Here is a 23,273-nt window from a genome sequence, read left to right as displayed (position 1 = left end):
CCTACCATGCTTTTCCTTTTCTGTGGGTAATATAGCCTCATTTGGCTCAGAGGAGTATGTAGAATGTGAAGTAATGTAGGATATGTAAGGGAATACTTTTACTTTCCTTTATTACCACCTAGCAAGCATAAGTCACACATTGGTACTTTGCAGGAAAGATGCCTCTAGTTTTACAGTTTTTGGCCAGAAGACTTGAATGTGGTGGATAAAACCAAAACGTTATGATTTACTTTTCATGTTAAGATCTACTTTTATGAGAAATATGCGACACAACTCTACTGTCTTCCTGATGGCATTTCCTGTTCAGATGCTACTATAGTTGCAGATTATTAGGGTTTCTGTCTTTAATTTCTCCAAAGTCTTTTGGGTTTCTAATACCATGATGGGAATGGACCCCATTCCTAAGTCAAAGTACGATTAAAGTTCATGAAATTACTATTGTTTTACTCTTTGATGTCAGCCAAAAGTGCTCTTCGCAGCACCCGCAGTGTGCCCAGTAATGACTCTGTCTGCAGTTTGTTCTGGGTTACATGAATTGGTAACAGATCTAAGTACGATTGTAAATTATTTTTTATAAGACCCGTTGCTCCTACTACTATTGGAACTGTCTGGGTATCCTTCTTCCACATGGCTCTCGTTTCTGCCTGCAGATCCAGGTATTTTATGCCTTTGTGTCTCTCTGTACACAAGACACTGTAATCACTGGGTGTGGCGATTTCAATGATCAATGCTGCTTTTGTCTTCTTTTCTTGGACCACTATATCAGGTTTTCTAGCATCTATCCTTTGAACTGTTGGTAATGGGTGATCCCATGTGATATAAACTTCATAATTTTCTATGATTCTTTGTGGCTCATGTTTCCAGTGTTTTTCAGCCACTTCGATGCCATAATATTTGCACAATCTCCAGTGTAACAGTCTTGCCACATTATTATGCCTTTCAGTATACAGTCCCTCTGCCATTAGTGCGTCGCAACCAGCAATAAGTTGTGTGACTGTTTCCAATTCAGTTTTACAAAAACTACATTTGTCTGTTTCTCCCACATGTTCAGTGGAGTTTGTAAACCAGTGTGTATGTAGCCCACTATCTTGGGCAACGAATAGTGACCTTTCATTTCTTGGTTTGAATTTGCCTCTCCTTAACCATTCCTGTATTCATTCTCAATCAACATGGGGCTCTTCCAGAAGTTTTCTATAGTTGCAACTATATTTATGTTTTTTCCACATTTCCTGCCTTCTCATCTGGTCCTTCACCTTATATTCTTTCTTTTGTTTTTTTTTTGGGGGGGGGGGGACTTTCAATTGCTGCGTGGTTTTTATCCACTTCTAGTTTGATTTCAATTACTGCTTAACGTCTAGATGCTTCTGCTAAATTACCTCTCTGTAAACTGTGAGATGTCCTGTCTGATCTTGATTCAAGATTGCCTTCATCAAGGCATGACTGGACACTTGCATAGGTTCATAGGTGTGTACTAGGCTAATGGCCCTGGAGCCTTTATAAGCCTAGCCTATAGAAGTGACGTGACATTGTGCTGCCCGTCATTAGTTCCCAGTGCGTCTATCAAGTAGAGCCACTGGAGTGATCCCCAGGGTGAACTTTCTATTTCCCATCCACTCATCAAGATTCCTCTTGAAGAGGGGCTGGTAAGGTGCTCTGCTTGACATGTATGGGAAGTCTATTCCAGAGCATGGGCAGTCTCTCGGTTAGTAGTACAAACCGACAAACTTCTGTAGTAAAAACAGTCAAACCAAGAATCCACAAATTCTTGCCAAAGTGACACTGGAAAAGCTCAAAACAATCCCCTTGTCAATCAGTTTAAAACATTTTATTAAAATGCACACATAAAACTGAGTTAAGCGCTTTCATTCCCATAGGAACTTCTTCAGAACTAACATATCACAAAATACAAGTCATTAAATGTTAGAGCATCCAACACATCCACCAAATGAACCAATAAAACTATTTAAAATTAAATTGCTTCAATTTTAGGCAAGAACTAATTGAAGCTGCCTCATTGAGCCCAGGATGTTGAGTGACATTCAATTTTATTTGCCACTTTAGTTCACACAGGTCAAGATGTTCCTCAACAATTCTACCTTGCATATCTTTGTCTATTTTTGTAATAATGAAAAAGCCAAAAATATGATCCACATTGTTACTCAAGTGCCTATACAAAGCATTGGTGTTTTTCTGTTTTTTAATGTCCTGTAAGTGTTCATAAACACTATTCATTTTTCATTGTTCCTTATTAAGTTAGTCTGGGAAGTGTGGTCTTTAGCAGTCTGAATGACAGCACAGAGAGGTGAAGCTTTTTTTAGATTAGGGAAATAACTAGATCCTGTGCATTTGTAATGGTCCTATTTGTATACCCAAGGATACGGATGTTGCATTTTAGTGTTAGTGCCTCTTGCTTTTAAGCTGTCATATGTTCATGAACCTGCTTTTGGTCTCAGACCCTTATCGGGCTGTTACGTGATGGGCTATTCTGACTGGTCTTTCTTATGTACCTTACCACACTGGAGCAGAATCAGTCATCTGTCCTGAAGATGGGCACCTTATAAATGAATTGGCAAGCTTTCATGGGCTCTTCTCATGAAAGAAATGGACTGGTGTTTCCATATAAATCAAGTTATAGTGGCTGTTTTTTGGCAAAGGTGTTTAGACCAGATCTCCACCTTCTTTGGTGAGTTAACCAGATAGTGTCCTCTGGAAACAAACAAAGCAGCTGGCACATGCATACACACAAACGCTGTTTTCCTACATCAGGATAGGATTAAAGTTCATGAAATTAGTATAATTTCAGTCTTTGATGTTGTTCAAAAGTGCTCGTTGCGGCACCCACAAGGAACCCAGATTTGAATTCTCCTGCAGTACATACAGAGTTACGTATATTGGTCGCATATCTAAATATGACTGTAAATTCTTTGAGACCCGTTGCTCCTACTACTGTTGGAACTGTCTTGGTATTTGTCTTCCATACTGCTCTTGTTTCTACCTGATTTAAACATGGTTGCTTTTATGACTTTGTGCCTTTTTGTATGCAAGACACTGTAATCACTGCGAGTAGCAATTTCAGTGATCAATGCTACTTTTGTCTTTCTTTCCTGGACTACTTTAGCTAATTTTCTGGCATGTATGTTTTGAACTATTGGTAATGGGTGATCCCATGCGATGTAAACTACTTCATTCTCTACGGTGCTTTGTGGTTCATGTTTCCATTGCTTTTCTGCCATGGAGGAGAAGGAAACCACACTCACTACAATTCCAGTCTCTCATAGACCTACCACGACAGCAAACCAAACACATAAACGCACAAAAACATACTCGGAGGCTCTAAATAAAAATCTGCCTAAGCAGCAGAGACCTTCAAAGCAGACACCCAAGCAACCGCTACCCCAAAACAAAACATGTGCAACACAGCTCACAAAGCCAGTGTACCGAACAGTCACAGCCCTTAAGGCTAAACAACACATCTGATACACTTGTAATAGGTGACTCTATCGTCAGGCACACTGACGTCCCGCTCACCAGGCTGAACAAGGAGAAGGTCACGGTGAACTGCCTGTTGGGCGCTAGGATCCGCCACATAACACAAGCGCTCAGGTCACTCCAAGGCAAGTACAAATATGACTCAGTCATTGTCCATGCTGGTGTGAATGACCTGAGACGTACCTCCCTGGACTACATGAAAAGAGACATAGAGGAGCTCTCTGAGCATGTAGCCCAGGCCGGTATGACCCTGACCTTGAGTAGCATCTTACCCTCACCAAGAATGATGCCACAATATGAAGACAGGATGATCAATTTCAACAATTGGCTTAAGTATTGGTGTCATTCAAAGGGGATCCAATGCCTGTCAGCCTGGGATGACATGCTCGACAAGCCACGATACTTCGCTAGGGATGGCTTGCACCTGTCACCCCTGGGCTTTCGCATATTGGCAAAGGCTCTTGCTACCCCCATAGTGCCTTTTTTAGGCAAGGCTCAAAAGACAAACCCACCTCCATAGGTATCACAAGGGATAAGAAACTAAGAGTAATGCTACTCAATGCCAGAAGTCTAAACCTCAAGATGCTTGCACTCGAAACTCTCCTTAGCATGGAGAACATCGATATCTGTGCAGTAACAGAAACCTGGTTCAAGGCTCCCGAGAGCACCCCAGCACTACCAGGTTATAACTCATACCATGCTTTTCGGCCCCAAAACTTGGACCGAACCACAAAAGGAGGGGGAGTATCAATATTCGTCAAAGATACCCACACCTCCAGGTTGGTGGCACAGCACGAAGCATCAGAGACTATCCATGTGCAACTAACAGTGGGTTAAAACTGCCTTCCAGTTTATAGCCTGCTAGAGACCACCCTCCCAAACCCAGGAACCCCATTCGGCCTTCCTGAGAACACTGGAAAATATGAAGGTCTCTCCAAACACCATTATATTGGGTGACTTCAATTACCCAAACATAGACTGGGAGCATTACTCTAGCTCCAGCACCCTAGCCCAAAGGTTCCTAGAATTTATAAACTCAAGTGCTATGGAACAACTTGTTACCACTCCCACAAGAGGGGAAAGCATACTGGACCTGATCATCACCAACATGGGGACTCTATACTCTATGTATATCCCTCACTGGTAAGATCAGACCATAAACTAATCTCACTGGATATTCATATCCCGACCCCACCCCCTGCCCAGAAAACCACAGTGAAAAACTTCTCTAAAGCAAATTTCACACTCCTCAAATCCAAGGTGGAATCCTTCAAAGCCACCGGGCCCGTGGAAAATACGGCCCAGACCGCAGAATCCTTTATAAACGCATTCTATGAACACCTTCAGGAATGCATGGATCATGCAATCCCAAATAAAACCGAGACCCAATCCTCCAAAGGCAGACGTCCTGTCTGGTGGACCCCAGCCATAAACAAACTATACAATAGAAGGAGGAAGCTACTACATGATAGAGCAAAATCCCAAAAAGGGAAGGCATCTCTGATCAGTATTAGCAAAAAACTATGGGCACTCATAAAATCGTCTAAGGCTAGCTTAGAGAGAAAAATTGCACAGGACACTAAGGATAATCACAAGGCTTTCTTTAGTTATGTTAGGAACCTGGGTGGGAATTCCCAGATATGCTCAGAATTAGTCCAAAATGACAAAAAATACACCGAACCCACAGACATTGCCAACATCCTAGCTGACAGGTTCAGCGCAAACTCCCCCCCCCCCACCAAAAGGGCAAATATCTATCCCAGAAGAGTGCTGCCTCCCTGACATCTCAGATGCTCAGGTAAGAGCCGCCCTCTCCAAAGCAAAAAACACAGCATCAATGGGACCAGACGGTGTCCCGGGCTGCGCCCTACATGAACTCCAAGAAGAGCTAAACCCAAACATAAAACTACTGTTCAATCTCAGCCTTACTACAGGATATGTACCCAAAGAGTGGCGTACAGCAACAGTGGTCCCTCCCCACAAAGGTGGTGCCTCAACGGATCCTGGAAACTATCGCCCCATAAGCCTGACGAGCTTGGTCTGCAAAGCTATGGAAAGGATCATCATGGACCTCATAAATAAAGATATTGGGGACCTACAGACACTGGATCCTACCTATTTCGGCTTTGTTAAGGGCAGATCCTGCCTCTTAAACCTGGTCGATTTCTTTGAAACAGTCACCAAGGCCATTGACGAGGTGAAGGTGGTCCACACAGCCTACCTGGACCTCGCAAAAGCCTTCGATACAATACCCCACTCGGGCATTATAGATAAGCTCACCAGCTTAAATATAAACCCCTATGTCACTAGATGGGTTGCAAACTGGCTCAAGGACAGAACCCACATGGTTAGAATTGCTGGAGCCATGTCAGACTCCAAACCAGATACAAGTGGCGTCCCACAAGGCTCAGTCCTGGGACCTCTCTTGTTCGGTATATATTTCTCGGAGGTACAGGCCAACACGGAAGGACTGTGGCTGACCAAGTTTGCAGATGACTGCAAACTGGGCGCCATAATCGACTTTTCAGCCGACACAAGCATCCTCCAAAAGGGCCTCATAGAAACAGACAACTGGTGCCAAAGCCATGGTCTCAAGCTAAACGCCAAAAAGTGTATAGTCATCCCCTTTGGCAAAAACAAAATGCCCACAAATTACCACATAGGTGGTAATCCATTAAGTACGGAAGAAGTAATTAGGGACCTGGGGACCCAAGTTGATAGCAATCTCTCATTTGACAACCACGTGGCCAAAATGGTTAGAAAAACATTTTATATAGCCCACCTAATCATGAAGGGATTCACATCTAGATCATGGGAGTTCATCGTGCCTCTTTACTCATCCCTCATCAGGCCCATAATTGAGTACAATGCCTCTTTTGGGATGTACCTTACCAGACACCTGCAGCAACTTTAAAGACCCCAAAAGTACCTCATCAAGAGGATCAAAGGGCTCAAACAGATGCCATATGCTGCCTGGTTAAAGAAACTCTAGCTCTACTCAGTGGCATACCGCCTGCTCAGAGGCGATCTGTGCCTGATGTATAAAGCCATGTCCAACCTGGAATTAATGGACATGCTGCATCTCAGAAAATCCAAATCCCATCGAGCTACGCGCTCGAGAGACTTGAACCTCAACACTGAAATAAATAGGACATGCTGGAGGGACAGATTCATAACCCAGAGGCTCCCTTCACTCTGGAATAAAATCCCATTCCAGGTTAGGCAGAGTCCCTCATTGACTCTCTTCAAGAGGAATCTTGATGAGTGGATGGGAGATCGTAGGTTTACCCCGGGTATCACTTCTGTGTCACTGTTAGACAGAGGCACAGTATACTAACCTCGAAAAAGGGCATAGCAAAATTAATTTAAAATGTGTGGCGAAAGCCAAACACACTCTGGCTAGGCTTATAAATGCCCTAGGGCAGATAGCCTAGTATGAACCTATGAGTGTAGCAACAAGATGTGTGACTGTTTTCAGTTCTTTTTTTTTTTTTTTTTTACAGAACTTGAATTTGTCTGAGGCTCCCACATGTTCAATGGAATTTGTAAACAGATGTTTACATAGTCTACAATCCGGGGCTGCCGTTACTAACCTTTTCATTTTTTTTGTTTGTTTTATTTCATCTCCTCTTAAACATTCCACTGCTGTTTCAGGAGATTTCTGTACTTGCCACAATATGCCTTTTCCACATTTCTGTTCTTCATATCTGGTCCTACACTTTGATTTATTTGTTTTTTTGGCAGTTTCAGTTGCTGTTTGATTTTTGTTTACTTCTGGCTTGATTTCCATTCCCACTTGATGCTGGTATGCTTTTGCTAAACTAAACAGGGAAGTTATCGTAGATGACTTGTCCTCATGTTTTAAAACTTTCACTACGTTTGAATCCCCTGAAGTCAGCAGATATGTATGCAGTCCTAGAATGAGGAATATATAATTCTGGCATAAGCTGATTTTTTTTGTATCATTTTCTTGTTTTCCTGACCAACTGATCCAGTAAATTTTGGGGCCAGTCAGTCACCCAAAACTATAAGAAAGAACAAGTGCAAATTGGTTTTATATGTAAGACTTAATTCCTGGATGTCAAAGCAGTTTTCAGTATTACTTTTAGTCCTCTAAAGTTTTCCTTACTTAGTTTTATCCTCAATTGTTCATGTTTTATTGCAGATCCTTTATCATTTCCCAAATATTTTTACACTTCCTCCTACTTAAGTTCCTTTGTATCATATTCCTTTCCCACAATTGATATTTTCTTGATGTTGCAGCTTTCCTGCTGTAAACATTGCTTTTGCAAATTTATCAAGATCACGACATTCAGAAATCATCTGAGAAAGTCTTAACCACTTGCAGATTTGCTGTCAGATTCTCATGTGATGAACTATACTCTAAATTGTCCACAAAAAGTAGTAAGTGTTTAAACATGGTTGTTTTTCTGGGAGCCAAGTTGTAAACAAACCCTAATTTGTTAAGTAAACAGCTTAATGGGATAAAGGCAATATAAAAAAGCAGTAGTGACAAAGAATCACCCTGAAATATCCACTTTTGAATTTTTATCCCTGGGATAAATATTTGCCCTTTGTCATGGTGTAGCTGCAAAGTGGTTTGCCACTGTTTCATGGTCCCTATAATGCAATTGATCAGTGTAGGGAATTTCTGGTACATTTGTAAGCATTCATTTATTCATGAATGTGAGATGCTGTCAAATGCTTTTCTGTAATCTATCCATGCCATACCTAGATTCTTCCCCTTTTCACAGTGTTCTGTTTTATTTAGTGCTCCATATGGCTTTCTTTTGTTACCCTTTTGTTCAGTTGCCGTAATTGAATTTTATTTCGAAATGATTATAAACACTGTCTGTATCAGCTCCAGTATATAGTTTGTATATCATTGCAAGGAAAATTATTGGTCTATAATTTTTAGGGTGGCTTGAAAATTCACTTTTAAGAAGGAGTATCATTTTTTTCTGTTGTTAACCAGGTTGGTGGCTTTTCAGGTTCTCACATATTAAGTAATTCTTACTCAAGTTTCAATCTTTGTGTAAATATGCTAATGCTTTTGGTCAAAATGTAGGTAATGCATCTGGGTGGAGGGGGTTCCAGTTAGGAGCCTTTCTTTATTTTATTTCAGTTTTTCTGGCCATTATTTCATTCCATTACATATCCCTTACATTAGAATTCTTTACTGTTTCTTTTTCTAGCCATTCAGCATATTTATAAATTTCCACAAGGTCTTCATAAATATTTCTCCAAAATGTGTCTCTCTCATTTTTTTGTGGTGGTTCTATTCCTTTTCCTTTGTTTCTAAGTTCTCTGTAGATGTTTTTGGGTTATCAATGAATTGCTTATTTTGTACTTTCTCTTAACATTTATTTTCTAGGTGTTTTCAGCCTGTGCTGGTATTTTTATTTGCAGTAGTGTGTGATATATCCTGGTCTGTTTTGATACCGTGTGTTGCTTTAACCACCTCTGTCTTTCTAAGTATTTTTGATAGTCTGTTCCCTTTTCTAATAATGATACTTATTGTATTGATAGCTTTATTGCTTTCCCTATTCAGTCCTTCTGTGGTGGCATTTTGCATTTTCCCTTCCTTTATTGCTTTGTATTGTTGTAGTATGAGTTTATCTGTTGTTCATTTGGCTGCACAGTAATATATCCTATTTATTTCTGTAGTAAATCAGTGATTTTTATTAATAGTTCTAATTATGATGTTCATCTGTTTTACAAGTCTTCTAACATTTTGAGTCTTATTTGCATTCTGCAATCGTATTTCTTTCATCAATCTTAATGTCTGTCCATCTCTACAAAATCAAGCAGCTATTACCTTAGATCACTTTCTTCAAGACTGAGGATGCCTTCTTTGCTCTCCATTTCCTGCAGGTATTCTGTAGAAAGTTCCGGAACATCTTCCTATGGCATATCCTGTTTAGATTCACCATGCTTTATATGCTGCTCCTTCATATAGGAACTTAATTGGTCAGTCACTTCTCAACATTGCCTGCATCAGATGTGCCACTGTGTCCTGCTTCTTCCTTTGCTGTGCAACTTCAAATGAACTTTTGTACTGTTTTCCTGCAGAAGGCTCCAAAGCATCACCATGTGGCAATTCTTCAGATACCTCCTGCTCTACCTGTTTCTCCTTAATTTGTGGACTCATTGCTTCATCGTATTGTGGCATTACCTGTGTTGGATTTTCTAACCTTTTTGTTTCGCAAGTATTCAATAACATCAGTTTCTATTTGGCTATCTTTTTCCTTACTAATCCTCTTTTCTATGTTTTCGCTTTGCTTTCTTATTTTTTGTAACCTCCTACTCCATTTTGCTGCTCCTTAATCTGAGGACTCATCATTTCATCATGTTATGTCATTACCTTTGCTGGATTTTATACACTACTAAATCCTTTACTTCACAGATGACATGACTTCACTTTCTGTTAGCTTAACTTCTGCCTTACTAATCCTCTGCTGTTCATTTCCGTGTTGATTTCATAAATATGTATATATATTTTTTGTATTGTGTAATTTTCCATATCTGGATGCCTTTGCCTGTATTTTTCTTCAGTTATCTTTGAATCTGCCTTTTTGTTTGTATTGATTAGTTTGATTTTCTTCATTGCATAAATATAGCATCATATCCGACCTGTTTTTTTCTTTCCCATGTTCATGTTTCTTCTTTATACTTTTCAAAAATGTTATTCTTCATACTTTTGCACTTCCTCTGTCACTTCTTTTTTCAGTTTCAGTCAGCCTAAGGTTTCTTTGTCTGCATAATGTTTTTCATGGATTTGTTGTATTAATGAATGCAAATTTTAATTTGAAGCTTTTTACAGTTTTGCATGTGCAAGTGTTTTTCTTTCCTCATATTTGTCTTTCAGTCTTTCTAAATATTTTCTATCTGAACATTTTGGGCTTCTTGCACAATAGTAACAATACATAATTTCTTCCTTGTCCTCAGTAGTCCACTCTGTCATCTTTATGGCTCTTTTTTGGCCTGCCAGTTTTTCTGATTTTTGTGGACTACTGATACCTTCTGCAGCAGAGGACCCCCCCCGGGTTTGGCCTAACCTCATTATAGGAATATTTCTGTGTCTTGAGGGTTCTCCATTGTTATTTTTTCCAGTCCTGCCACCAGTACATAGACCAGGATCAGGCACTTTGTTATCCTAGGTCTTGTGCACCAACTTATCTTTTTTATTTTTTAATCTGTCTCACTCCATGATATATGCTATGTAAAAGTACATTCTGTATGTCAGTGTCATCTTGGTGAAATTTTGTGAAAACACAGTCTACCACGTGAGGTGCTGTCAGTACCCTCCGTCGAAGGAGAAGTTGCTGATGTTTGAGGGCCATCACCGTGATGTCCATTCACATTTCTCTGGAAGTGAATGTGCTGCCAGACTTCATCAGCTGTGGCTACATCCATCATTTGGAGCTGAGGATAAGGCAGTCCTGCCTTGTATAGATCTTCTGGGACTGTAAGATATCCCAGAGAGAATTGCGTGTTCATCAAATGGAAGAATGAGTTCCTCTCATTACTCGGATTTATTAGGGCAAAGGAAGTTGGTGATGAACTCATTCTCTTATACACGACAGGGAAGGTGCCTGTACTCCTTTCTATCATTCCCTTAGGCTTTCATGCCTGATACTAAAACTTTGAGATGAAGGAACAAAGCACATCTTCCTTGCTTCATAGTGAATGAGATGAATTAATGCTTTCAGGTCTATAGCTGTACAAGAAGAGTTCTTAGAGCAAGCCACCTTCAATAGGGGAAATAACTTGATCCACCCTATAGTCTGTGTTCACTTTAAAATCCCTTTCTTTTGCTGGGCCATTGGTGGGAATGTCAGACATGTTTAAATCTGTCTGGAAGCCTTCGATCATTAGACATGTTCTGCTTAGTGAAGGAACTTCTGTATCTGGGCATAGAGTAATCATATTTGCCTTCATTTGGTAGACATATTTATGAAGTATGTTTCAGTTCCAGTCAGAGAATATGTTTCAAGCATCTCTGCATATCACAACATTGTAGATATCAAAATTTTCACCCCACACTATCCTGGTTGATTAAGCAATATTTTAAAGGGTTTTCTTCTCTTTGCTTAACTTGGAAGAATCCTTTTCTTTGGGACTTGAAATTCATGATTGACTGGCCTGCCTACTCTTTATCTCTTTATTTGAATGGCTGCTGCTACCTGTGTTGACCTTCAAATCCTCTCTCGGTCAGTTGTCCGTTCATTCTCCATACACAGGGTGAAAGAAAACCGTGAGAGGCCATCATTTAGTCAAACATTGGGTAGCTAGACTTTTTTTTTTTTTTTTTTTTTTTTTTTTGCATATGTAGGCCTTATCCCTTCTGTGCATGCCCACTAACATGCCCAGGGATTGGCATGCAATGGGTGTTGATGAGGATATGTCCCCTGTTTATGTGAGTGAAATAATCCCTCAAGACAAGCTTGCCCCTCATGAATACTGCATTCCTCAAGGTCTTTGGTTTCCACTAGGGATTCACCCACGAAAATGTGTGCCCCAGGCACTGCTCTCACACCGTCCTCCAAGCCAGCTGCAGCAAGCACATAAGCTGCTAAGCAGTCTCTGGTTGCCTGCGCCGTAGGTGGGGCTTTATCTGTCTTTGCCATTCGAGAAGGAGGAAGATGCATTTCTTAGTGGCCATCACCTGTATTCACAAAATATCTCAACTGCAGGCCATTTTCTATAGACAATCTTATTTAGACTTTCACAAGGATTGTGTTTCCCCTTAGACCTAACTTATAATTTCTTTCAAAAGTGTTGCTGAAACTGTGCTTGAATCAGTCTCTTCATAGTCTTGTTCCCCCCCCCCCCTTCATTTTTTTTTCTTCCTCCCTGAGAGAGGGGGGAGAACGCATTTATACTTTGTCTGTGTACCTTTTGCTCAGGGTTTACTTGAAGAGGGTGTATGAGTTTATTAATGACAAATTGCCCTTTTGAAAGGAGAAGGGGGGTTGTAGTAGCTAAGCAAACATTCCCCAGATGCATTGGCTTTTACCATCTAGTGGAAAACTACTAGTTAGAAAAAGATTTTGGCAGTGGCTACTCTACCAGCAGAAGGTTGACTTCCAATTGTTTCAGTAGGTGGGTTGCAAACTGGCTCACAGATAGAACCCACAGTGTGAAAGTAGCTGACTCCAAGTCAGACTGCCGACCAGTCACTTGTAGAATCCCACAGGTTTCAATCCTGGGTCCTCTCCTGTTTGGTATCTACTTCTGTGAAGTCCTGGCCAACACAAAGGGACTCTGGCTGACAAAGTTCACAGACGATTGCAAATTGGGAGCTATTATTAACTCCCCAAGTGATGATGACATCCTACAGAAAGGCCTCACTGAGACCAATGACTGGTGTCAGAACCATAGCCTTAAGCTCAATGCCAAAAATTGTGTTGTCATCCCCCTTGGGAAAAACCCGGTTCCCATGAATTACCACATCGAGAGTAGTCCACTGAACACAGAAGGCGTTATAAGAGATTTGGGAACACAGGTTGACAGCAACCTCTCTTTTGACCACCACATTGCCACTGTTGTCAAAAAGTCCTTCTGTGTGGCACATCTCATTACTAAGGGTTTTGCATCCAGGAAGAAAGAGGTCATTGTCTCCCTCTACTCTTCCTTCATTAGGCCAGTCATCGAGTACAATGCTCCATTTGGCATGTACCTCACTAGACACCTGCAACAACTGGAGAGACCGCAAAATACTTGACAAAGAGGATCTTAGGCCTTAAAAACTTGTCCTGTATGGACAGACTCAAAAAAACTCCCAACTATTCTGTTTCATATCACCTAATTAGAGGCGATCTCTGCTTGACTTACAAAGTCATGTCTGACCCAGCTCTGTTAGAAATGTTACATCTAAAGAAATCCCAATCCCTCTGCACCACACGCTGCAGAGACCTGAACCTCAATACCACAATCAGCAGAACATGCTGGAGGGACAGGTTCATAACCCAGAGCTGCTCATGCTATAGAATAGACTTCCCATACGTGTCAAGCAGAGCACCTCACTGGCCCTCTTCAAGAGAAATCTTGATCTGTGGATGGGAAGTAGAAAATTCACCCCGGGGATCACTCCAGTGGCTCTACTCGACAAAGGCACTGGGAACTAAGGTCGGGTGGCACGATGCCAGGGTAATCCTATGGGCTAGGCTTGTAAATGCTCCAGGGCCATTAGCCTAGTACACACCTATGAAAACTTTCTCCATTTCTATAAATTTATGCCATGCCACATGATCGTCAGTTCATATTTTCACCAAGTTTCATTGTTTAGACCATGGCTCCAGGAGTCGAGCCTTTATCCTCTGTGTGCTTCTAGTGTTTTTTACCTTTTGTTTCCAATCCCCCATCTCAGTGAGTTTTTGGTTTGCAGTGACTGTGATTCCTAGCTGTTAATCACTACCGGAAAAAGTCAGATAAAGCAGGTAAACATGTGTCATAAAAGTCTATCTTCAAGCAGGCCTTTAGGCTGGATTTGTGCAACTCTTCCATTGTCTGTGTTTGTTAGCTTGTCCATCCTGCAGTTGATGAGTTTCTTCTTCATTAGGCAGATATATTTATATGCTTGATTGTTCTGTATTTCTTTCTGGTCAGATGACTTCACTTATTGGGTGGGAATCGGGCTGAATACTTCAGGGGCTGAGTGCACCCTTGTAGCCCAGCACACGTCATGACATGCGGCTGCCAAAGGTAGCCCCTCCCAACTTCAAGTACGGAAACAGCAGAAGACGCAGAACTTGTCAGAACTGGTGTTATAACAAGAAAAAAATCCTGGCTGATGGCCACTGCAAGAGGTTGATTTGCAGATAATTTGATACAGTAGAACAGAGCTATTAAGTCTAGCTTGCTGTAAATGGTGAAAGAGATGTTTTTTCTTGAATGCGTTGTAAAATGCTTACAGTCACTTACATAGATCACCCAAGCTTGAAGTGACAGTTGCTTGCATGATGATGTTCACATTATAAAGCAGGAAGATCATAGTGCTTGGGTGCCAGTCATCAGTATACCTTAGAGAAAGAACATACTTAATGTTACATTGCCTGTCCGGGTTCACTGTTTCTTTGGGTTGTGATGACCTCAGAGTGCAAATAATATAGTAGGAATGACTTTGCAGGCAAAAGTCCCCCACATTGGGGGGGGGGGGGGGCTGTAAGTGGTGCTTGTCCCTGCCAAAAATGCCTTTTGTACATTTATCACCTGCGTATAAAATATTGAACTTGAATACAGGAATTACAAAACTGTGTGTATCCATGCTGTTACAGTTATATACTAGGCTAATGACCACATGGCCCTTTACAAGTTTAGCCATAAGGTTCAGTGATCTAGGTGGGACATGAAACTTATAATTTCCAGTTTTAGAGGCTTATGCCTTATTGATTAGGCTGATGGGCAGTCAGTGATCAGGGGTCAGAATCAAACCCTGTACTTTGTATCTGTGAGGTGAAGACCTTAACCATTACAACAACCCCACACAATTAATCTGATTATGTGGTGTAGAAATAGAATCCACAGTCCTCTGTACCAAAGTTGGTGTGCTGTTTGTTGAGCTACTGGGACTGCACTTTACATGATTTTGTAACAGTCTGTTGCAGTACAGGCTCCTGCATGCCTTGGATATGTAATGCACAAAATTTGTTAAGTCATAGATTTATGGACTGTGTATAATGTGTGGTTATATTGTTCTTTCTTGTGGGTTTTTCTACAGAATTTCAAGTTGATCTGTGCCTAACACCTCATCACTGGTTAAAAATAAAGTGCACTGTGATGGTTCACATTTTCTTTGTAGTTGGTTAAGAAGCTTTACATGTTTTACAGTATTGATTTGATGTTTTTGTTTTCATAAATTTCCTTCATTATCTTGGTCCATTTTATAACGTATTTCCATTTGATAATTTCTGTTAAACAGAAGCTTCAGCCTTGTATCTCAGCTTGTAATATTGGCAAGAGTTTTAATGTCTAATTGACCTGTGGTTTCTAGGGCTAATAACAGATAAGGCTGTACAGTTATGCTGCTACAGAAGGTCAAGTTAATAACCACTTGCTGAGTGATTTTGGCAAACCATTATCTTGCTGAATGTTTGAGGTCCTTATGTTCTTTGGCAACATTCCATACACACATTTAAACAGCGTCTCAAATGCGCATATGAAATGCATGTGAATTTAAGCATTGTACGTATCATAGAGTAGCAGTGCGTAATTGTTAGCCCTGTTTTTGAGTAAGCAGAGGTTGAAATAAGCGTACATATGTTGAAAAGAACATTGTAAAGTCTTCATTAACGGCTGTCTGTAATGCATTGTGTCTGTTCTGTTTTGGTTGTAGAGCATCTCTTGCCACATCAGGAACTTCCAGTGACCATAAACCAGTTGTATCCAAGTCTGGACGCAAAATCAAAGGAAGAGGCACAATTGTATGTTGTTTTTTTTAACTGACATTGTGCAAAATATGAAATTCTTTATGGAGTTATGGTTCTGTCCTTCATGTTATCTGTGTCAAAATAACTGAACAGTTTTCAGATTAAGCCAGCAGTGATTCCACTTTATAAAAGAGCATTTCATCATTAATTTTTCTTTCTTCTGGATTCAAATGTATCTTTACCAAAAGGAAATGGAAATCATTCATCTATTGTCAGGGTCCCTTCTGCATGGTCTGTGATTGGTGTTCTTTGTTTTTCTACTCCAGTTCATTATTTTGTTTCTTGGTAGCATCGGTACTTGGACACCTGACAAAATATTACCACACACTAGGAGAGAGCACCTAACCTCTTAGCCTGTCAGTTCTGTTCTGACACATGCATGGTTCACATGTCAATTTGTTTTTATACACATTATGTTTCTGTTTGTTGATTGGGTAGGTGAGCTAGTCCCTGAGCCCTTTTCAGCTGCACCTAGGTGACAGGGGCAGTGCAGAATTATGTGCTAAGCAGCTGCGGTCCACAAGATGACAGAGAACAAAACAGTTACAAAAATCAGCTCAAGTACATTAACTTGTAAAGCAGAATAAGGTGGTAACATAAAATAAGTGAACAGATAGATGACTACACTGATGTTCTTCGTGTTTCACTGTTGCAGTCATTACATTTGGGTTATCTGCTTGCAGTAGCCCTCAGTCGGCCTGATTAGCAAAGTCTTGGGTTCTGCATCAGTTGCTGTCCTTTCTTCCATGATGTCAGGTCGTCAGGGGTATAAAACATGCAGCCGACGCCATTACATCAGTCTTTCTTGCCGTGCGGTGCCCGAAGCAGAAGCAGTTCGCAAGTGCCGATCGTCTGACTCCTGAAATTTTCGTTTTCAAGTTTCAGAACCGAAGTCTTCAACTAAAGCTAAGTACCCCATTAGGGAAACCTTTTCTTGCTCCTTACCGATGTCAGTAAAAGTTAATAATTGCATTACTTGTGGAAAGAAAATAACTCTCAAAGATTTTCATTCATACTGTATTCCTTGCCTAGACCCTGACCACGACGTACCTTGCTGTCAGTTTTATGCTTTATTTAATCAACGCACTATCTGTCGTCAGTATATCTTCATCTCTTAATATTTCGGTTCTCGGTTTAATTATCCAGAAATGTCATTGGTTAGCCATCCGACTACCGGGATACCGAAAAAACGTAAAGATAAAGACAGAGACAGGCCGCCAAGGTCCAAAATTGCCGCCGACGCTTCTCTTAAGCCAGTCACCAGTTCGCCTGTACTCAGTGAGGTGCTTTCGCAGCCCCTGTTACCCGCTACTTCTGACTCGCAGGCCTCTACTGTGACCCATTCTGAGTCTAGTATGCCGCAAGATGCTTCAACTGTGGAACCTGCGGATGTCTCTACCTTGGATGGGTCCGGAGCCGCTCTGCAGGCACCGGCTTCTGAGGGTGTATTCAGGCCTATGGACTTGAATATTAAACTGACGCCTCCATCTTCATTTAAGCCAAAATCTCAAGCCATGCCTAAGAAACCGACGCCCAGACCACATGCTCAGGCCTCTATGTCTAAAAACAAATGATAAAAATGGCTGAAGATCTTATAACTCAATCAGGGGAAGCCAACCTCCCCCTTTTAAGAGACCTAGGACTGAAGTTGTTTATGAATCTTCTGACCAGGATTCTGTTTTTTTTTTACCAGGATTCTGATTCTTCTGATGATCTGGATTTGCCCTTATCTACTTATGAGGATTTTGATGCAAAGGACTCTATCCCCTCTGCTTCCCCTCCAGAGGATTTTTCTTTTGGTGAGACCTTGCATACTCTAAGGGAACATTTCCACTGGGAAAGCCAAGATTTTTCAGATTCAAAGAAGAGGCTTAGGGATTTCTTACTCCTGCCTCAGCATAGGCCTTTAGCTATACCTCCTGTACTGGACATTGTTGATGATGCTTTTTCAGAATCTAGTTTGCCTCCTGATTCTTTGCCTCCTGCTCCCAGAAAACCTGAAAGATATTACAGGGTTCCTGATTCACACAAGTTCCTTTTTAAAAATCCTATTGCGGATCCAGAGACTATTTCACAGGGACCCAAGGGCATTAAGGCTTCTACTGCTAAATGTCCTACCCCCTCTGGTAGAGTCTCCAGGGCGCTGGATAGATGGGGTAAGAAGGTTTACACTTCTGCAGCCTTGGCCATTAGGGCTTTAAATTGCCAGTTTCATATGTTAAAGTATCAACAACATGTTATTGGATTGCTTAAACAGAAAATGATGTTGATTCCTGACTGTGCTGAAAATAAAGAAATACAGGATTTAATGCATTCTGCTGAACAGATTGGAAAACATACTTTGCAATGTGGATTTGATTCATTAGAGGCCTCCTGCAGGGCTGCTGTTACTGGGTCTATGCTCAGAAGGCATGCTTGGCTTGAGCAATCTTTGCATGATCATGTTAAAGCTAAATTGTTGGATGCTCTCTTAAATCAGGACCACCTGTTTGGCAACAAGGCTGAGTAAGTTCTTAAAAAGATGAAAGATAAAGCTAAATTTATGCAAATTGTCAAGGTTCAGCCTCCTAGATTTAGTAGGCACTGGCCCTCTAAGAATTGGTCCTTTCCAGCCCCTTCCAGGTCTTCTCAAGCCAAACCCAGACACAGCAGAAATCCCAGGTTTCATAGGTTCATAGGTTCGTACTAGGCTATCTGCCCTAGGGCATTTATAAGCCTAGCCAGAGTGTGTGTGGCTTTCACCACCCCTTAGGATGAGAATACTATGCCCTTTTAGGGTTTAGTTTACTGTGCCTCTGTCTAGTAGTGACACAGAGATGACCCCCGGGGTAAACCTACGATCTCCCATCCACTCGTCAAGATTTCTCTTGAATAGAGTTAGTGAGGGGCTCTGCCTAACATGGATTGGGATTCTGTCCCAGAGTGTAGGGAGCCTCTGGGTTATGAATCTGTCCCTCCAGCACGTCCTATTTATTTCTGTGTTGAGGTTTAAGTCTCTTGCTCTCGTGGCTCTGATCGATTTGGATTTTCTGAGGTGGAGCATGTCCATTAATTCCAGATTGGACATGGCCTTGTACGTCAGGCACAGATCACCTCTGAGTAGGCGGTATGCGACTGAATAGAGCTGGAGTTTTTTCAGTCGGGCAGTATATGACATATGTTTAAGACCCTTTATCCTCTTGGTGAGGAACTTTTGGGGTCCTTCCAACTGCTGCAGGTGTCAGGTAAGATACATCCCAAATGGGGCATTGTACTCGATCATTGGCCTGGTAAGAGAAGAGTACAGGGGCACAATGACCTCTCTTGATCTAGATGTGAAACCCTTCATGATAAGGTGGGCAATATAGAAGGTCTTCCTAACCACTTTGGCAATGTGAGTGTCAAATGAGAGGTTACTGTCAACCGGGTCCCTAGGTCCCTGATTACCTCTTCCGTACTTAATGGATTACCACCTATGTGGTAATTTGTGGGTACCTTGTTTTTCCCAAAGGGTATGACTATACATTTTTTGGCGTTCAGCTTAAGGCCATGGCTCTGGCACCAATTATCCATTTCTATGAGGCCTCTCTGAAAGATGTTTGTGTCCGCTGGAGTATCAATTATGGCGCCCAGTTTGCAGTCATCTGCGAACTTTGTCAGCCACAATCCTCCTATGTTTGCCTGTACCTCGGAAAAATAAATGCCGAACAAGAGGGGTCCCAGGACTGAGCCCTGTGGGACACCGCTTGTGACTGGCTTAGAGTCTGACATAGCTCCAGCAACTCTGACCCTGTGGGTTCTGTCCTTGAGCCAGTTTGCAACCCATCTTGTGACATATGGGTTTACATATAAGCTGGTGAGTTTGTCTATGATGCCCGAGTGGGGTATTGTGTCAAAGGCTTTTGCAAGGTCAAAGTAGGCTGTGTGAACTGCCTTATCCTCATCAATGGCCTTAGTGACTGTTTCAAAAAAGTCGACCAAGTTCAAAAGGCAGGATCTGCCCTTGACAAAGCCAAATTGGGTAGGATCCAATGTCTGTAAGTCCCCAATGTCTTTGTTTATGAGTTCCATAATGATCCTCTCCATAGCTTTGTAGACCAGGCTCGTCAAGCTTATGGGGCGGTAATTTCCAGGGTCCGTAGAAGCACCGCCTTTGTGAAGTGGGACCACTGTTGCCGTACGCCACTCTTTGGGTACGTATCCTGTAGTAAGGCTAAGATTAAACAGCAGCCTTATGTGTGGGTTTAGTTCCTCTTGGAGTTCATGTAGCACACAGCCCGGGACACCGTCCGGTCCCATTGATGCTGTGTTTTAGCTTTAGAGAGGCGGCTCTCACCTGGGCATCTGAGATGTTAGGGAGGCTACACTCTGCTGGGATAGTTTTTTCTCCTTTTGGGGGGGAGGGGGAGGAGAAATTTGCACTGAACCTGTCTGCCAGAGTGTTGGCAATATCAGTGGGTTCAGTGTATTTTGTGTCATTTTGGACTAACTCTGAGCATATCTGGGAGTTTCCACCCAGGTTTCTAACATAGCTAAAGAAGGCCTTGTGATTGTCTTTTGCGATTTTTCTCTCAAAGTTGGCCTTGGATGATTTTATGAGTGATCATCATAGTTTTTTGCTAGTACTGATCAGAGATGCCTTCCCTTTTAGGGATTTTGCTCTGTCATGTAGTAGCTTCCTCCTCCTGTTGTAAAGTTTGTTTATGGCTGGGGTCCACCAGACCGGGCGCCTGCCTTTGGGGGAATGGGTCTTGGTTTTATTTGGGATTGCATGATCCATGCATTCTTGAAGGTGCCCGTAGAAGGCATTTGCAAAGGATTCAGCAGTGTGGTTTGTGGTTTCCACTGGCCCAGGGGCCTTGAAGGATACCACTTCAGTCTTAAGAAGTGTGAAGTTGGCTTTTGAGAAGTTCTTCACTGTGGTCTTTTGTGCAGGGGGGCGGGGATGTGGATTTCCAGTGAGATTAATTTATGGTCTGATCTTACCAAAGAGGGATATACTTCCGGTGTGGAGCATTTTGTCCCCATGTTTGTGAAGATCAGGTCTAGTATATTGTCTCCTCTTGTGGGAATGGTGACTAGTTGTTCCATTGCATTTGAGTTTATGAATTCTAGGAACCTTTGGGCTAGGGTGTTGGGGCTTGAGTAATGTTCTCAGTCTATGTTTGGATAGTTAAAGTCTCCCAATATGATGGTATTTGGAGAGACATTCATACTCTCCAGTGTCTTCAGGAAGGCTGTGTGGGGTTCCTGAGTTTGAGAGGGTGGTCTGTAGCATGCTACAAACTGTAAGGCAGTTTTGCCTATGGTTAGTTTCACCTGGATGGTCTCTGATGCTTCGTGCGTTGCCACTAACCTGGAGGTGTGGGTATCTTTGATGAATATGGATACTCCCCCTCCTTTTGTGGTTCGGTCCAAGTTTTGGGGCCGGAAAGCATGATATGAGGTAAAACCTGATAGTGCTGGGGTGCTGTCAGGAGCCTTGAACCAGGTTTCAGTCACTGCACAGACATCGATGTTCTCCATACTGAGGAGGGCTTCGAGGGCGTGCATCTTGAGGTTTAGACTTCTGGCATTGAGCAGCATTACCCTTAGTATTTTTCCACTTGTGTTTTCTAGGGAGGTAGGTTTGTCATTTGAGCCTTGCCTAAAAAAGACACTATGGGGGTGGCAAGAGCCTTGGCCAATATCCGGAAGCCCAGGGGTGACAGGTGCAAGCCATCCCTTGCGAAGCAGCGTGGCTTGTCAAGCATGTCATCCCAAGCAGGCAGACATTGGATCCCCTTAGAATTACACCAGTAATTAATCCAATTGTTAAAACTGATCATTTTGTCTTTGCACTGTGGCATCATTCTTGGTGAGGGTAAGATACTGCTCAGGGAGTGGCCTGAGTGCTTGTGTTATGTGGCGGATTCTAGCGCCTGACAGGCAGCTTACTGTAAACTTTTCTTTGTTCAGTCTGGTGAGCGGGACATCAGTGTGTCTGACTATGGAGTCACCTATTACAAGTGTGTCTGGCATGTTGTTTGACCTTAAGGGCTGTGACTGTTTAGCACACTGACTTTGTGAACTATGTGTTGCATGTGCTATGTCTTGAGGTAGTGGTCGCTTGGGTGTCTGCTTTGGAGGCCTCTGTTGTTTTGGTAGATTTTTAATCAGAGCCTCCGAGTATGTTTTTGTGCGTTTATGTGTTTGGTTTGCAGTTGTGATAGGTCTATGTGAGACTGGGTTTGTGGTGTGCGTGGTTACCTTCTCCTCCTGACTGGTTATGCCAGTACTGAGTTGAGAGAGCTCAGCCTCCAGTTTGGCTATATAGTTGCATCTCTCACATATATTTGTATTTGTTGGGAGGAGGAGAGGGTTGTCTGTGTACATAGGTTCATAGGTTCATAGTTTAGCACTAAGCTAACTGCCCTTGCGAGCCATTTTAAGCCTAGCCAATTATCCCTTGTGAGACTCAAACCCTGCACCTTCTGTTTGTAAGGCAAACAACTTGGCCATTAAGCCACCCACCCAAACCAAATTGTAACATTGCCTCAAGATTCCCAGATTCACCAGCTGAACAGGAGAGGACGCCAGCAACTGACCCTTCGACATGCTAGAATAGTGTAAAAGATTGCTGTGTAACTGAGTCAGAAAGGACCTATAGGGAAATGGGTACTCAAGGGGATTTAGGTGAATGAAGTACTTTCTTTTTGTTTGAGTGCTTTACCTGTATAAAAATGCTTTAGGAGCAAGTGCTGGGCATTTCAGATAGAGAATAGGCTGTTTAGATTGCAAGTAGAGCAGTTCTAAGGGAAAAATTGAAGAGCAGACTTTACAGAGCCAGAAATAGTTTAAACTTGATTAACCGGCGCTGCCCGATGCTGCTCTATGAGCAACTTCGCGCAAAATCGCGCAAAAATGGGCTTTATAGCAGGGGGTTGAAAAGAGCCAGGAATTGACCCAAAACGGCCAATAAACTACACGTTGCTGGGCTGGAACCACTCCTCTAGGGACAAATAGGTTGCTCAATGCTCCCCACTCCCACTGGTGAACAAAGAAGCTTCCTTTTATCCAAATAAGGATATGGATAGCACAGGAACTATGACAAAGCCCAGAGATCAGCAAAATCTGAAGACTGGACTATTCTAGTTCAGTAAGGCGGGAAAACAAGGATATATATATTTTTTTTTATTTATTTTTTTTACAGAGACAAAAGAAAAAGATACAGTACAATCCCAAGACTAAGATGTAGGGGGTTTCTACACCCAAATCTGGAAGTAGTAAGACTCCCCTCTATGGAAAACTGTCTCAATGACTTGCTTTTAAAATTTCCAAGCACTTCCCAACTGAATGCTCCTTTAGGTGGAAAGATTGGTCTGCAGGCCAAAA

The 23,273-nt window shown here is 42.0% G+C and overlaps 1 protein-coding gene across 6 annotated transcripts in view; it reads left to right on the top strand.

The window, feature by feature from the left end:
• Positions 1-23,273, top strand: part of NKTR (natural killer cell triggering receptor) — a 1,518,686-nt gene that overhangs the window by 868,801 nt on the left and 626,612 nt on the right. For all 6 annotated transcript variants that reach the window (XM_044066053.1, XM_044066052.1, XM_044066051.1 and 3 more), the window contains one exon: positions 15,827-15,914. In XM_044066053.1, the coding sequence (XP_043921988.1) occupies positions 15,827-15,914 (88 nt within the window). The remainder of the gene's footprint in view (positions 1-15,826; positions 15,915-23,273) is intronic.

The sequence above is a fragment of the Protopterus annectens genome, chromosome 3.part0 (assembly GCF_019279795.1).
Source record: "Protopterus annectens isolate FY-2018-M chromosome 3.part0, PAN1.0, whole genome shotgun sequence".
Classification (NCBI taxonomy): Eukaryota; Metazoa; Chordata; order Ceratodontiformes; family Protopteridae; genus Protopterus; species Protopterus annectens.
This window is presented reverse-complemented; position numbering and strand designations above follow the sequence as displayed.